General features: G+C 35.2%; 4 protein-coding genes across 4 annotated transcripts; 2 read left to right on the top strand and 2 right to left on the bottom strand.

Annotated features, from left to right (window-relative positions):
* Positions 1 to 5,171: 5,171 nt before the first annotated feature.
* HELRODRAFT_165924 (hypothetical protein) lies at positions 5,172 to 9,159 on the top strand (the record flags this gene model as incomplete). The annotated part of the gene is made up of 5 exons (XM_009032993.1): positions 5,172 to 5,264; positions 6,612 to 6,686; positions 7,714 to 7,716; positions 8,870 to 8,971; positions 9,118 to 9,159. The coding sequence occupies 5 exons, from the start codon at positions 5,172 to 5,174 to the stop codon at positions 9,157 to 9,159; spliced, it is 315 nt and encodes a 104-aa protein (XP_009031241.1).
* Positions 9,160 to 10,543: 1,384 nt separating this feature from the next.
* Positions 10,544 to 10,978, bottom strand: HELRODRAFT_165923 (hypothetical protein; the record flags this gene model as incomplete). The annotated part of the gene is made up of 1 exon (XM_009032992.1): positions 10,544 to 10,978. The coding sequence occupies one exon, from the start codon at positions 10,976 to 10,978 to the stop codon at positions 10,544 to 10,546; it is 435 nt and encodes a 144-aa protein (XP_009031240.1).
* Positions 10,979 to 12,273: 1,295 nt separating this feature from the next.
* Positions 12,274 to 15,682, bottom strand: HELRODRAFT_165922 (hypothetical protein; the record flags this gene model as incomplete). Its single annotated transcript, XM_009032991.1, has 6 exons — positions 12,274 to 12,349; positions 13,422 to 13,656; positions 14,088 to 14,172; positions 14,512 to 14,587; positions 15,023 to 15,203; positions 15,619 to 15,682. 6 exons carry the CDS (start codon positions 15,680 to 15,682, stop codon positions 12,274 to 12,276), a joined length of 717 nt encoding a protein of 238 aa, XP_009031239.1.
* Positions 15,683 to 16,322: 640 nt separating this feature from the next.
* HELRODRAFT_71013 (hypothetical protein) lies at positions 16,323 to 16,472 on the top strand (the record flags this gene model as incomplete). Its single annotated transcript, XM_009032956.1, has 1 exon — positions 16,323 to 16,472. A coding segment is annotated over one exon (150 nt), but the record flags the coding sequence as incomplete, so codon positions are not given.
* Positions 16,473 to 17,892: the final 1,420 nt, after the last annotated feature.

The following is a 17,892-nucleotide window of genomic DNA, read 5'->3' as shown; positions in this document are numbered from 1 at the left end:
CACTCATACTCATCATCAACATCACCGTCAAATCAGTCGGCATTCCACTACTGACATCACAATAATCATCACTCTATAAAGTATTTTATAGCACGCACTGAGATATTGGGTATGTAAGAAGGTATGATACGTGTAAGTCCAGAAACAAAAAGTAGATTATATATTTTTAATTAATACTCATTCAGTGCCATCCCCAACAACATGCCTAATACCTTGGTAATCGGTGGACTCATAAGCAGCGATGTTATGATCAGTGACATCATGGGACCTGTTCCTTGCACTTGCCAACGGTTTAGAATTACAGCTCTTGGTGCACACAAGTAAAATGATGATGACGACATTCGTCATCATCATCTTCACCAGCACCTTCACTCGCTTCTCACCTCAAACAATTGATAACGACGACGATGTCTCCAGGTCACATCATTTTGTTAATTCTTTCTCTTCTACTGTTGTTTGTCATCATAATTTTCACAATATATATTATCAATTATTATTCTTATTGTTATTATTAATACTGTTATTACTTTTATTATTACTGCTATTTATTTCCTTTCAATGTTTGTTTTTATGTGCAAGTTGTTTTATAGGCAGAATGTCGCAAACGAAGCGAGGTCGAAATCGTCAGTTTGCAATTCATCCACACACTTTGAATGACCACTCGGAGGCTAAGTTCAGAAATTTTTTGTAAGAAACTAAGAAACTATTGTACACACGTGACTATATTATATATATATAAATGTAAGTATATATATATATATATACATATATATATATATATATATATATCTATATTATACGCATATATTTGGGAAAGAGGTTTTCCTTAAAACAAACAAGGTTAAATGTTTTTGTCCATTTGGCATTTATCAAATTTTTAAAAAAGTATTTAAACAGACGCAACGTATATTCATATGTATATATATTATATATATATATATATATTATTTATAATATATATATATGTGTGTGTGTGTGTGTATGTGTGTGTAAATATATAATGTATATAAGGGTGTGTAAGGTATGTAAATTTTGTACCACTTTATATTATCAGATAATTACATCGTTCGTATTCATTATATGGGTACATTTTATGGCGTATATTATGTCATAAATGCATCATGTATGTAACATGCATGTATCATGAATGTATCGTGCTTGTAACATGCATGTATCATGAATGTATCGTGCATGTATCATGCATGTATCATGTATTTATAGCGCGTCGTGTGAGGTTTGATTTTCATTTGTTGAAACTCGCGATTTAGATGGACGCTACGTTACACAACGATGCGTTTAAATAAAGCGCTTCAAATTTATAAACATGCTAATTAACTTTAAATTACTAACTTTCGTCGTTTGTAAACAGACTAGCCGTGCATGAGTTAATTTAAAAAAATGAATATTTTTAATTATTATAGATAGGTATATTAGTTATAAAAAAAATTATTAAAAAGATGAAACTCATTAAAAAGGAGTTTGTAAAAAGTGGTGAATTAAAAAATGTTGTTAAGTACGTCGACATGTTGCGCAAACTTTAAATTTAATTAATAAAGCTTTGATAAGCGCGCCAAACTGAAGTGAAAAGATGAGCGGAGAGGAATGTGTAAATTGTAAACACAAACATAAACATAAGATGAATGCGTCATTCAATATTCTGTTTTATTAGCGTCTTTGTGAATGCTCATATTTTTAATTGATTCGTTTATTTAGGGAGAGGGTTTCACTTTGTTTTCAATTTTGAGGTTTTGAATTTGATTGAAAATTCAAGATCGGATTATCAAAATTTTTTAAACTGAACAGGGCATGAAACCAAGTTTTAAAATTTTAAATCGATCTTAAATAATGTTTGGTTTTTTGTATTTCTCATGTTTCAAAATTTATTGATAAGCATTTTGTTAATGTTTTAATTGCGAGGATTAATATTTACAGCCGCATTTGGCATTTTAGGTCAAGCGTAATGAAAAATACGCTCACGAATTTTTTTTTTCGCAAATAATTAGTGGAGTCAATTACGCGCAACATTTTGTTCGTTGTCTGTGTGAGTAAGGTTCGTTAGTCGCCAATTAATTAACTATAGGCTCTATAAGATATAGGAAAAGTTGGGCTTATTGATTCACTTTGCAAACGTGCATCCAAACAATTTTTGTTCCGTCAACAAATTAGTTTGGACCACCCGGTCATTTTGAATCAAATTTTAATTTTTCAACAGGATTATTTTTTGGAGCATTCGAAAAGTTTCTTTCCACAGCTGTCAGCACTGTGTCATATTTTCATTCAACTCTGCTTTACAATGCTTTCAATTTTATTCATTCAAGAAAAAAAGTGCAGTTAATATGAATTTTGTTCAGTGAATTATTCGAAATCGAAAAAGTCCTTTTTCTGACTTTAATTAATAGACAGCTCAATGGGGTGGAGCCAGTGCCCCTCTGGCCTCTTAGATTCGCCACTGCCCCTTGCAGTTGATCATAATTACTTGAGCAGTGTAATCAGCAGTTGGCGTGATTGGTGCTTTCGTGTTAAAAATTTTATAGAAAGTTAAAAAAGGACTTTTAACTAAGAAATATGGAGGTGTTTGGGGTAAAATATCTGGTGGCAGGTAGCTTATCCTTACGAAAACTTGGCCCATATATCTTGATTCAAAAGTTGTGACCTGGCCTCCCTTCTGTCGTGGAAATTCAATCATACCAAACTAATACAACTAAAATGTGCTGATTTAAAAAAAATAGTATTTCAACAATGATTTTCAACATCCAGATTAAAAATAAATGGGCGAATTATTATTAAAACGACAAATTTATTGAATTGTTGCAAAGATTCAAATTTCAAAATTGAGGAAATATACTGTTTCGTTGTTAATACATCGCAGAAAAATTAGTAATTAAATTTTAATTAATAGCAATAGGTATTTGAACCATAATCAAATCTTTTTTGTGATTTTTATGTAATTTTTTTCCTGAACTTTATAATTTTTTGAATTAAACCATGGAATAAACTTGCATAACTTTGCGATGTTTTTGATTCAATTTCCCTGCCTCCCTGCCCTAAAGAAACAAAGCTTTATTGTTTTTTACTCGGCCGTCAAAACAACCAACAAAACGTCGTTCATTAATCCGACTTGAGCATCTACCATCACGTTAAACGTGTTTCATGTGACATAAAAATGTTTCCGTCCTGTCATACATTCAAAGGAACTTGTAGTTATATATGCGTTATGAGTTATTGAGCATTTACAAGTTACTTATTAAAATGCTAATAAAACAAAATCGTTCACGAGACTGCGTGGTTTGCTGATGTATTGTAGTTTTGGGATTGCCTCGTTTGTCCACTTGATTGGTGTAGCTAATAATTTACGCTGGTGACATTTAAACATTTCTATTTTTCAAAAAAATTTAGAACAATTCAAATAAAATTGAAACGCGTGTATAAAAGGTGCCGCATCGTATTTGTTTGTAATGTTCGGCCGGGTCGGGTAGTGTCGTCATGCTTCGCGTCCTCTCATTTTGTCGATTGAACATTGCATTGTTTCAACTGTTTTTGTCTGCGAACGACATTCTCATTTTATTATTAAATTCTCCTAAATAGAATATTTAGTTTTTCTCTTTCCACTTCACCCCATTTTATAACAGCTTTTATTCGAATAAATTTAAATAACATAACATAGATTTATCTAGTTCTTCTTTTTTTAAGAACAAAGTTTAAAAATGCGACTGGAAATTGGAAACATTTACATCAATCAATATTTTGTTGCCTCTAAATATGCTTTTTTCAAAACTTTTGTAGGAATGTCATTTCTTTCTAACTTTAGGAAACACGCACCATAAAACATGCACGCATTGCAAGCTGTAGAACTTTCACAAAGTACTTAATGAAATCCCAATGTCCATAAATTATTTTTGCAATTCAATGTTATAATGCACGTTATAATAAATGTAGCTTTTGTTTTTTCACTGGATGCCATAGAAACGTTTTCGGATGTTGGAAGACCACCAGGGGATCGTCATCAGTGACAAGAAAGTGAAGTTATTATAATATAAATCGTCCTTCGATGTGCCATTTGAAATCTTAACAGAAAAACTCAGTAACGATGATGCATGCTTAAAAATCTTCTCACCATGCATCCACTCCCATGCCAGCTACAGCACATCATCTCATTAAGTATGCGCCGGAGAGATTGCAAACCAGGAGAGGGTTGGCTCCATTCGAACGCATGAAAAATGACTGCAGTTCGGGCATAAAATTTTCAATTTCATTCTCGTCCGGTCTGTTTTGATTCCAAGTTTGCTTTTAAATAAATAAAATATTCAATAGAATTTACTTCAATGTAGGTTCACATTAATCATCACAATTTGATAAGTTATGTTTCGCGCACACCGACAGACATCAAACAAAACTTTGCAAAAACATTTCTAACTGTAGATAAATTTGTTATAAAAGACAAACTCAACCAAACACAAGAAGGAGCTGAAAGTGGAAGGAGGCCATGATGATGCGCTGAACTTATTAATGGAAAGGTTATCACTGCCGTGGCATCCTCAAATTATTTCTTTCCAATAAATCTTTAGTGCGTGTTTGTGCCCACATTTATTCACTTATTTATGTACAGAATTAAATAGATATAAACCAGATGAAATAAATTTGAGTAATTGAGGAGTTGAGAAGGTTGATGATGATATGCGGTGACGTACAATGTTGATAGCACACTGGCGCCCTTCAATGATTCATTCGTTTTTCTTCATCATTACTTTTTGTCGTCCAATTTTTTGTTCACAAAATTAAAAGTATTAAAAGTCCTTATTAGCATTAAAATTAGAACAAAAATTCAAAATTACATGACATTAACACTGAAACATTAAAACATCCATTTTTTCAATTTTCGTTCAATAGTTTCAACAAGTAGTAATCTAATATTTTTATGGCTGAAAGTTATGTAACTATTGCTCGCTTCCTATAATCCATATTTACGTCGCTTCAGTTCAGTTTCGCTTCGGCTTCGTCCGCCAGACCCGGAAAGTTGAATTCATTTGTTGTGGACCTTGCAAGGACGCGCGAGCACCGCATCAAACGCTGGAGAGATGTGCGTGCATGGCAATCTTCAAGTTTTTTCTACGGACTGTTTTTGATTGAATCGATCTTATAAATGTTCCCGTGAGAAAAATTTCTTCCTACTGATGTTCACAGCTCAGTTCCTGATGTCCTCTTGCTTCTTCACGTTGAAGTTCACGAATCACGAAGATTTGGTGACCTTCAGAAAAAATGAAAAAGTTTGTTTCAAAAGATGGAAACCTCAAAAAATTAGATGATAGAGCATTTTATTTTGTTACCGTGAAGCCACATTCCGAATGGATCTGATAAGCTGCTCAGCATTGTTTTACGATCGCTGTTCAGTAAAATAAATTACTGCTCATAACATGAAGAAGTAATTAATGGACGGGCGTGCATTCGTCGGAGCGTGGAATGAAGTGGAATGAAAAATGTTGTCTACCTTCACGTTTGCACGTTCATCACCACCGAACAGATGGAGTGAACGCTCGAATAAATCATAGAAACTCGAACCGACAGCATTTGTCACACCATCACCAGGCCACATCGTAACCATTAAACCGCCAACCACAAAATATTAAAATTACTTATAAATACGATCAATTTGTAATTTTAATTAATTTTGTTGTTATACTTCAACCAAAAATTGTTCATTTTCAATGTTAAACTGATCATTGAAACCTTTTCACTGGTTGTGTGGACGAGTTGATGTCATTCATTCGCTGCTTTGCTTGACTCTCATTCTTTCCATCTTTCCACTTGCTGAGTGTAATTTCACATTTTAATATTTCATCATCGGCTATATTGTGATATCGCATTCAATATGAAACAACACACACACACACACACACACACACACACACACACACACACACACACACACACACACACACACACACACACACACACACACACACACACATTCAAACATACACACATTCTGCATTCGAATTGGCAGATCAAGCAACTCTTTAGGACATTCTCCGGAAACAACTAAATATGACTTACTAGAACTTCACAAGCTAAATGTGTGTTGAATTTATTTCAGCTTCAAGCAGATTTATCCAATTTTTTAAAGCAAAATTGAGTAAGGAAGGATTTTAAAAAAGTTGACGAAGTTTATGAAGCGAATCGAATGTTTTTGAAGCTGCATTGAAAATCAATTGAAAGGTTTCTGCTTTCCATGTGCTTCGAGATATTAGGAGGCCGAAATGAAAATTTATAAATTTTTTGCTGAAACATTCATGATGTGGTGATGTAATGATGTGATGATGTGATGATGTAATGATGCCATGATATGATGTCATGATGTGATAAAATGTATAAATTGCCAAGCTGTGTGTTGCTCCCTCTGTAGCACGTTATAGCCCAACTATTTTGATTAACTCCACTAAAACTTTTAAAACTATTTTCACATAAACTCAAATTTCGCTATATACATAATCAATTAGAAAAAATTATTTTGAAATCAATTAAATTCTTGCTCGGACAAAGATTTAAATCAATTTGTCTAAAAAAATAAATAAATTCACATAATCACGCGAAACGAAACTGAAGAATGTTGTTAGTGTGGAGAGGATTTAAAAGTGTTGAATGCCTTGGACAACTTCGTGGAAGTGGATTTGGAAGGGAAGGTGGCAGTGGTCCGTTGACGCCCTACTTCCTCGTTTAAATGCCATCCAGCGTATCTCGTCTGAGTTTGTGTGTCCTACAACAACAACAACACAATGACAATAACACAATAACAACCCCAACAACAACCCCAACAACAACTACCACCACAACAACAACAACAACAATGATAAAACAAATAATATAAACAAAATTATTAAAAAAATTCATTATCCAGTGATCAATGGTGAAAAATTTGCTTCAACACTTCTCGCAAAGCTCTAAATTTTTCGAAGTCAGCATGACGCTAAAAGCTGTTGTTTTTGCCGTGATTATTGTTGGTGTAGCGTGTTCATGTTGATGTTGTTTTAATAGTTGTTGTTGCCGATGTTGTTGTGGTTGTTGTTTTTGATGTTGTTGTTTACCTTCCATTTTTTTTCAAAACGTTCAATTAAACGAAATAATCTTTTCAAAGATGAGTGACGCCACATCGAGCAGCGCTTTCTTTAGGAACATTTTTCAGACATTTTTTGACCCATTGATGTAGGGTTGATTGTTTTTAACAGAAAATATAATATAAGTCAGGAATAATAATAAAAAATAACAATAAAAATAATAATTATTATTACTATTATTATATAATAATTATAAATAATTAATATAAACAAATAACAAAAATAAATAAAAAACAACAAACTTGCTGGTTAATTTTTGTTTACAAGTTAGTAAAAATCTAAAACAAGCGCCGGATGTTCCCGCCAACAACAGACCCGCCGAAAAAACCCATCTCATATTCCAAATAAATATAGGGCCCTCCTCGATGGATGTCAGACTCTTTTTGGCAATTTTTAACCCTCTCTCCTGTCACGATCTCCCTCAAGTATTTTTACCCCACGTTGTGACCCACCCTAAACAAAGTTGCCATTCGGTTGATGACGTTTCAAACTTTCCAGGCAACTTCCTCAATACCGCCGATAATAATCATTGACAACGGAACATTAACTACATCCATCGCCGATGAATTCAAATGAAATGAATGAAATTAATTTAAAATAACAGCAGGTACATAACTTCGCGAATAAAATGGGAAGGAGCAAAAAGCAGAGTGACAAAAAAAAAACATTTCTTTGATGCGTTCTGAGAAAAATTTTTGAATATATATATATTTTTTTTAATTTTTGAAAGAATGTAAAAAAAAATGGATGACCCATCACGTAAATTTTCACTGCCATACAAAGTGCTACCAATTTTTTTTGACACTCCTTCCCTCTTAAAAACGTGAACCTCTTTCGTGAGCTGACCCCAATCGAGTTGTCCATAAATAAGGAACTGAAATCAAACATCTGAAACAGTAAAACTGTAAATGCATAACTTCATCCGAAATTTATAATGAGAAATATTGATATTCAGAAATATAATCTTCAATTTTCAATGAAAAAATTCTTTGATATCAACATTTGTGCGTGTCTGTTATTTATTCTTCGAGGAATTTTTAATTTTTTTAGTAAAAATTCTATGAAAAGTTTCAAACATTTTTGTTGCAGACATTCTTGGTGGAAATAAATTCCTTATAATAAATTGCTAGAGAGAAGGAACATCTTTGTGGAGAAATAGATGATGATGGTTTCTGCTATACATTATAAAGTGCACATTGTCGGTGTGTTTGTGCATTTGTGTGTGCGTGTGGGTGGTGTGTGTGTAGTGTGTGTGTGTGTAGTGTGTATGTGGTGTGTGGGTGGTGTGTGGTGTGTAGGTGGTGTGTGAGTTTTTGTTGGTACGCAGTTCACCATCACAGCTACCGACAACAGTTAAGTTGCCGCACAAGCCCTGTGGGCTTCTGGTTTTACTTTAAATAAATAAATAAAACAGTGATGATGACGTCATTATTAATTCATGTTTAGTGATATCATTGCCATCTACAGTCATCTCATCATCATCGTCATACGATAATAATAATAATAATAATAATAATAATAATAATAATAATAATAATAACAATTAATAATAATAATGATGATAATAAACAACAGCAATAATAATAATAATGATTGTCCTCATTCGTCACCTTCGTATATTGATTTTTTACTGCGACATGTTATATATCTTCAAAATAAAATTTTATCATTAATGTCACTACCGTCACCATCATCATTACCACCACCATCATCATTACCATCAACATGATCATCACAATCACCATCATCATCATCATCAGCATTCTCGTCATTTCGACCTCTCCTCCCACTTGCTCCTCCAATATGCTCCTCCAGTTGACTTGCATTGCGACATAACTCTTCTCAACTCGTCAGCTATGAAAGTGAAAGGCCACTGACAACATCATTAGTGGTAGTAGCAGCAGCAGCAGCAGCAACAACAACACCACAACAAAACATCATTAACAACAACAACAACTGCACAACACAACCAACAACACCAACCACATTCATACATCCCCCATTCCAGCTGACTCGAGTTTGGTCCAGTTTAGTGAATAACTACATTTGAACTTTGATGTTGTTGTACATCATGCAATGCCCTTTCAACGACAGTACGAATTTCGTTGATTAAATGAAATAAAATTATGTTTGCAAAATATAATATATTGAGTTGAGTTTTAATTACAAATTAATAACAAATCAAAAATACGAATAATAAGAGCTGATTGACGGAGGGAGCTGTCGGAATGAAACCCCCGTTGCTACCCCCCAACCCCCTCTGGAATGCATCCCCAGCGGGCAGCGGTGCAGCGGTAGGTACTCATATAATGTTGAACGAAATGAATCAAATACATTTTCCTATATATATACATCGTTGACATTTGTGCAAAATTTACGTGCATGCCTTCCGTTCGAATTGTTAGGGACACATCACAAATGGAACCTCCTCATACACCATGGACCAACCACCACACACCAACCACCACACACCAACCACTACACACTACGCACCAACCACCACTCACCAACACCAACCACCACGCACCAACCACCACGCACCAACCACCACACACCAACCACCACACACCACGCAACAACCACCACACACCAACCACCACACACCAACCACCACACACCAACCACCACACACCAACCACCACACACCACACACCAACCACCACACACTACACACCAACCACCACACACCACACACCAACCACCACACACCACACACACAAGCGGCAGGTGAGCGTAACGTACACAATACAGAAAATATATAAATGAATAATTTTAATAACGCAAATACGCACTGGGGCTAATGAATAAACATGTGCGTGCATATGAATGGCGCTTCCATGCTAATTCGTCTGCGGTTATTTGTTCCAGCCGCACAATGGAAAGAAATTTATTGGATTGCAGCGAAGAAATCTTGAAGACAAGTGTTCTACAAACAGACAGCATTAATGCCGATGTTCGTTACAGCATTGCTGCTTGCATGGCCGCCTGGCCGGGCAGGTACTTCGGTGCGTCCTCTTCGTCCCAGTGCAAGTCTCTCTTCCTTCCATACGTCTGTTGCAATTATGTGCTTCAATAAGCTATTCATACGTACACAAAATTGCACTTATCTACCTGTTATCACACACACAAACACAGATACACACATGCATTGGAACGTGCCTCTGGTGAGCAGGCCTGCGTTCATCTCGCTGGATGTTTTTATTCATCTCAACCAAACATTTCAAGAAACATTAAAAAATAACGTGATTGAATGAAATTTTGATGGATTAAAATTATTTCTCAAACGTAGCAACACGTTCGTAATCTTCCAGTTGAAACTGAACATGCATGCAAGCTGTGCTGATGTGCTGATTGGTTGGTTGTTCAGTTGTTGGTGTGTGCTGATTGGTTGTTCAGTTGTAGGATCTGTTGGTGCGTGCTGATTGGTTGGTTGTTCAGTTGTAAGATTTGTCGGGGTCAAGTTCGTTCAGGTATGTCGTGACGACGGACTCGTTAGGGATGTGCTGCATGCAGAGTTCATCCTGCGGCTTCAGATGCAACTTTGACAAGCAGGAAGTGTTCGTCTTCCTCCTGTTGTTTCTGACGCTTGCAGTTGCAGCGTCCGACGGGCACCTCATGAAGTCGTCCTTCGTTTTGTTTTTCGACGTCGACGCCTGATTTGAGCTGGCTGTCGGTTTGTTTCTTCTGTTGGTCATTTTGAAGATGTTGTTGTGGCTGGGTCGGTGGCTGCGGTTGCTGTCGAAGCATCGGCAGTAGAGGTGGATGAATGTCCTCCGAAACTTGACGCTCAGTGATGAGTAGAGGATGAAGTTGCACGAGGCATTCAACATGACGAGCAGGTTGAAGTAGTTCGCCGTTATCATCAACATTATTCTGGTCACCTGTTTTTTTTCAACAAATTTGTTTTGATAAATTTTTATATACAAAAATGAAATTTGTAATCATAAGTTTTGTTACAAAGTTGTTATAAACAAGAAGACTCGACCAACATCATCTTCTATGGTTCATGAACTGTTGTGTAAACAAAACAAGAAATAACATGCAACAAACTGGAAGCATTCAACTGAGCCAGGAGTAAAAATTTATTAATGCAATGCGATGCAGACTGAAGCCACAGGATGAATAATTTGCGAATCTCGCTGTCGCAATAATAAATGCACTTCCTCATCAGAAACGCGATGTCTCAAGAAAAACACGACTGCGAAGTATGAGACGTTACCGCAAAAAAACATTAAAACAGATGAACTACCACACACACACCACACAAACACACCACACACACACACCACACACACACACCACACACACACACCACACACACACACTACACTCACACACACGCACACAGACACCATCACACAGACACACAGGCTAAACATTACCACCACATCACTTGAACCACGAATCCCCAATTGAGAACGATCAAGACCGCCAAATGAGTTCTGCTTGCAAGACCACCACCACACATCAATATGAGAGCAGTCAATTTATAAAATGAATTTCAAGCGATTTCAGTTAATCAACCGAAACAATTAATTGCGCTTATTCGGTTTCAAACCGATAAAATTTTTATCTAAATAGCAAAAAATGAACATCGAGTTTACAAAATATTTGTTCGATTTATTTCGTTTCAAAATTTATTCGCATCACGGCAGAGGAAAATATTGGATGTTAACAATTATGTTAAAAAACTCAACTCTTCTTGTGTTGTCGTTATTTAATTTAAGTAGAAATGAAATTAGATGGCTGGTTGCCGAATGCAGTGCTCAAATAAGGAACTTTTCAAAGTTTAGCTGCAGATCTCAGAAAATATTTTAACATGTTTCAAATGGTGTTGTTATAATTTTAAAGTTATTTCCGCAGACTCAAAACAAATAATTCCCACCGCTGATACAAAAATTCGTTAATGTAGTGCTGTTTGTTTATCTCTGCTTGTTTTATGTGGATGATGCTTGCATGGGTGAGTGAATGAATGAATTCGTTTGTAAGCAACTGTTCAATACATTTTAAAAATAGTTTTCAATTTACAACCGCTTCAGTTTATTTATTTGCACATGAAAATGTTGCATTTTAAAAGTTCACTGCATCACACGAGCAGCCTGACTGACGTATGACGGACTGCGAGTTTCAGACAGGCGGTGTTCGAACTGGAGCAGATCACTACCTACTCAGCAACAGCGTGGGCGGCTTCAACCCCACTGAGCTGCTCGCCGGCAGTTATGAAATGATTATTAACTTTTCTAGAATACTTGGAAAGTTGTTAAAATAAAATTATTATAAAACTATGAATGAAGAATGAAATTAATTTTTTTACGAAAAAATACGAAAATCAGAGCAGGAAAATATTATTTTTATATCAGTTTTTTCTAAGTAAAGCAAGTTTTTCATTGGCAAAAAGCGTCGTCTGAAACATTCAGCACATAATGCCAGTCTGGATCGGTAGCAGTTCATCAGGGACCTCCCTCCCGTGTTTTAGTCATGACTCATTCAAGCTCTTCTTCAAGGTTTAACCACAGTAAACGTTAATATACAAATCTGAACGAAAAAAATGTTAAAATGTTCAGTCGTGAATTTTGAAAGATCTTCTGCTGACGATATTTCAAAAAATTGACAGATGCGGTCATCGATGGGAGTGCAAACAAACGATGAACGGATACGAAAGATCATGTTTTTTTTTTTTGTTTTCGTATGTTTGTTCGTTGTATTTGTTTGTTAATGTTTGTTGTTTGTTTGTTTATGTTTGTTGTTAGTTCGTTGTATTTGTTTGTTTATGTTTGTTGTTTGTTCGTTATATTTGTTTGTTGTTTGTTCGTTGTATTTGTTTGTTTATGTTTGTTTGTTGCATTTGTTTGTTTATGTTTGTTGTTAGTTCGTTGTATTTGTTTGTTTGTTGCATTTGTTTGTTTATGTTTGTTGCTGGTTCGTTGTATTTGTTTGTTTATGTTTGTTGTTTGTTTGTTGTATTTGTTTGTTTATGTTTGTTGCATTTGTTTGTTTATGTTTGTTGTTGGTTCGTTGTATTTGTTTGTTTATGTTTGTTGCTGGTTCGTTGTATTTGTTTGTTTATGTTTGTTTGTTGGTCGTTTGCTGTTGTTAATTATTATAAAATTTAATTAGAATGTTGTAATAACGATATAATAAACGGAAGTAATTTAACCTCGTTATTGAAAATTATTTCGATAGATAATAAAATTGTTTTTTTGGACCATTTGTTTAACTTAAGACAGTTTTTGATCTCAGGATTCTTTTTTATTCGTTTCAAAAATCCTCATTCAAAAATTTAAAGTATGCCAGGTTGTTGGCTGTACGAACTTTTTGTATAACAATTTTTCGTTGAATTTTTCTGTGGTGGTTTCTGAAGAGAAAAGTTTCTCATTAGAAGTGCGTAGCATAAAAAGAAGAGGGAACCTCAACATAACATCAGAGAGAGGTCTGAAGTTGCATTGCAACACTCTGCACTGTTTGGCATTAGCAAAAAAGTTGTTATCATTAGAGAAATTATGATTTGCCCAGCGGTTTGATGTAACGTTACTGCATTCGTGTTTGCCTGATGGTAGGAAATAGTACGAATGATGCGCGATTTATTTAAATATATGGTCCAAATATATTCAACTGATCATGTCAGGTTCAATTCTAGAGCTCACAAGTTTTCGAAATATTTAGTTTAAATAAATAATTTGAAATTCAAAAAGTTTGTTTTTGATTGATGCTTTTTAATATGAAAAAATTGAGTAAAAATTAAAAACTTTTATAGTTAACAGATTTTGAAAAAATGTTAATTTGAAAGTTTTTGCGGCAAACACAAGTCCAACACTTGCAAGCGTTCAATTAATCATTTCCGTTGTGAATTTCAACATTTCAAAAGTCTGCATTCTATTTTAAAATCTGAAACTATTTTTTGAGGTTTTTTTTTATAAACACCTGATGCGTTATCCTATCCATCTTATCTACACGCCTCATCCACCTCATCCATCTCACCCACTTCTTCCATCTCATCCATCTTACCCACTTCATCCATCTCATCCTTCCTATCCACTTTACCAGCAAAGTTTGAAAGCCGCAACTTGAAAGATAAATAATTTATAAAAATTATTTATAGTAAATTTTATTTTGATTTTTTTGTAAAATTTATTTTATATTTGAATGTTAGAGAGTTTTATGATTGGGTCATTGTGAAACAAAACATTGAAACCGTAAATAATGACTAATGAATGCAACATTTTGTTACTCAATAGAAATGAGCCATAAAATAATAATTATAACAATTTTTTTCAATCCATCCATCCAATCAATCAATCAGTCATCATCATCATCATGGTCCTGCTAGCTAGTTTGTCCAACACCCACTACTTGTCCATGTCATGTTTTTGAAATTCTTATTAGCAGCCCGGTTAGGACTGACCACGGCAGGGAAGTGAGCAACAGCAACTGACCTCAGAAGATATGCAGAATTAACATAGAATTTGTTCATACGATTTCTTCGTTTTTGATACAATTTTATGGCCACATTTGTGTGTTTTTTGTATAAATTAAACCTCCTTGCAAGTGTTTTCATTGCTTATACGCATATACAAGGTTTGATAGCAATTAAATGGAACATCACCTTCTTGGCTTCAGTAAAATTCAGTAAAAATTAATGTTTTCACGAAAGTAAACATTTCTATATTCTACGATTCTACAATATATTCTATATTCTACAATTTTATTTTGGAAGTTGGGCTGTGCGGTTCTATCACGTCTTGTCACTGCGAATGTTTGCTACTGCAACGTATGAGAATGTGTTGTTGAGGTGTTGTTGAGGCGTTTCATCATGGGGTGATGCGGCTGGCACTCGTATGCTAGGAGCCTTTGTATGCAGCATATAATATGCAGCATAAAAATGTTTGACAGTTTTTCAATTTTTTCTTACTGACTGTAGAACGATGTATAGAATCTGGAAGAGCGGGAAGCCGGTGCAGACTACATAATTGACATGTTGCCAATCTGTTCGTGAACCGTTCAATTGACTACGACGACCTACATTGAGTCCGTCGCGACACGTTCGTTCGTCGTCTCGTCTTACGTCCACACCACCATCTGAATTTCTTATTGTCGCTTTTTTAGTCCAACATAGAAAGTATAAAAGAATATAATAAAGATTTGAACAATTTTAAAAAATTATATCATTTTAACAAAAATATATGTGAATTAAAAAATTTAATTACTTTTTTTGAACAAATTTTAACTACAAAAAAACGTGAAATTGAAAATAAATCTTTAAACAGCGCAATGAAATAAACATCTTAAAATTGGATTTATATTTTAAATTAAAATGTAAATAACTTTTTGAATGATTTAATAAAATACTAAAATTTTACTTAAAAATATTAAAAAGCATTATTAAATATTAAATAAAATATTAAAATATATAAAAGTTAAAATAACAAAAAAATTAAAAAACCGATCTAAAAAATGTAAAAGTAAAGAAGTTTAAAAATCGCATAAAGTTTACCATCTCAAAATTGGAGACTTGAGACGTGCGGTTGGTTTATAGACATGTCTAGTAGATAAGCCGAGTTCAGTAATACGCCCATGTGTATATTTATAGGTTCATTAAGTGCCAATTTGAAATATGGTGATAAAATTTAAAGAAAAAATATTTTAGAGTTTATTACTAACCGAATGAAATCAAATTGATTTAATTTTTTATATTGTTATAAACGTGCTACCGAACGCACTAAGTTCTAGCGTATTCTAGAATGTTCTAGTGACTGGAGCATTCTAGAGTATGCTAGAATCGGACCATCTAGAAGAATCTAGAAACGACGCTTGCGAAGAGTATATAAGCGCACGTCACAAGGTGATTAGTGACATTCGTGATTAGTGAAATTCGTGATTTAATAGCGATTCGGTGAATTATTTAAAGCGATATTTGATTTGTTTGTTGACGTTGTCATAGCGATCGATTTTGAACGATTTAAAAGTTAATTGTTGCGTTAGTTTGAATTTACTGGAAATAAACGATTAGTTGATTTCTTCTGTAAATAAAGTTTAATAACTAATAATAGTTGATTTCTTCTGTAAATAAAGTTTAATAACTGTTTAGAATATTTTATTCAATCGAGGATTCGAACCCGTCGCATCGTAAATCGGTTACGACAGCGAGTATTATAACATTGGTGTCAGAAGTGGGATCTTCGACCAGCGAATTACTACTCGTAGAAAAAGAACACGATGTCAAAACTGTGTGGGTTGAACGTAGTTCAACTACGAGAAGAACTACAGAAACGAAGCCTTGTCACAAGTGGCAACAAAGAAGTACTAGTAGCACGTCTGAGAGAAGCTCTCATTGACGAAGGTAAGAACCCAGACGAATTCAAGTTTGATGGTGCTGACGAAGACAATGAAATTAGCACAGGCACGTTTACAACCGCTAAAATGATGGAACTTCTGCTTAGTATGTCAACTGAAATAAAACAACAGATCAAGGAACAGTCCGAACAGATCAAAGAACAGTCCGAACGACAGACAGAGGAGTTAAAACAGATCAAAGAACAGTCCGAACGGCAAACAGAAGAGTTAAAACAACAGATCAAGGAACAGAGCGAACGACAGACAGAGGAGTTGAAACAGATCAAGGACCAGCTAAAACACGTAAAATTGGAAGTGGCAGAACAGATTGAAGAACAGTCAACAAGAATAGAAATGATCGAACAGAAACTTGATCGTCAGACCGTTGAGGTAGATCACAAGATAGATAAATTGATGCGAGAATTGGAGCAATCCAAAAAAATGGCCATGCCGTTAGATCACGCATCCGGAATAATTTTGAAGGTACCAGCATTTGACGGAGAAATGTCCTGGAACGTTTATAAAACCCAGTTCGAAGTAGCGGCAACTAGTAACTGTTGGAACGGAAAAGAACGAGCAACAGCACTCATACTGGCCCTGCGAGGTTCAGCAGCAGAGATTCTTCAGACGATTCCGGCGGAGAACCACTTCAACTATGAAATTCTGGTTAGCGCGTTGGATTTACGTTACGTTAAGAACACATGAAACAGATTTATCGGTCTCAACTTAGAAACAGAACGCAACGATCTGGTGAATCCATTCAGCAGCTGGCACAAGATATCGAACGGTTGACATTGCTGTCGTATCCGACATCAGACCCCGAGCATAGAGACGAAACTGCCCTGGATACGTTTATCAAAGCCCTTCGTGATTCGGAACTCAAGCAATCCCTTCTCTTGTCAGATAAACGAAAACTCAAGGATGCCGTTGCGCACAGTCTCACTTTTGAATCGGCAAAGCAAGCATCAAAAAGTGACGTACGTCTACGCCAAGTACAGGAAAAATGCTCTTGCCAGAAGGTGGTTGTGAAACGCGAACCCCAACAGCATGGTGTACCCCAATGCTGGATTTGTGGTGAAAAAGGCCATCTACGTCGTGATTGTAAACACCGCCTAAAAGATAACTACTGCCGAAATTGCGCGACAAGATGGCGCAAAACAAGAGAAGATGATCCTGTATCACGATCGGAAAACTAATAAGAGCTAACTTTGTGGGGCAGAGGTTGGCTAGTAGAATTGACGCCCCACCGTAATTAACGTTTCCAGACTACATCGAAATCGAAACGACCTATGGCTGAACGGAAAAGTTGATCAACGAGAATGTGTAATTACAGTCGACACCGGAGCAACAAAATCGATTTTAAGATCTGATTTGGTACCCAATCTGAAGAAAGAGACTTCTAACAAATACATCCTTCAAACAGCTACCGGAGGAACAGCACCAGTCTATGGAA

This window comes from Helobdella robusta (assembly GCF_000326865.2).
Source record: "Helobdella robusta unplaced genomic scaffold HELROscaffold_9, whole genome shotgun sequence".
NCBI classification, from domain to species: Eukaryota; Metazoa; Annelida; class Clitellata; order Rhynchobdellida; family Glossiphoniidae; genus Helobdella; species Helobdella robusta.
Note: the sequence above shows the minus strand (reverse complement) of the source record. Positions and strands in the feature narration are given on the sequence as shown.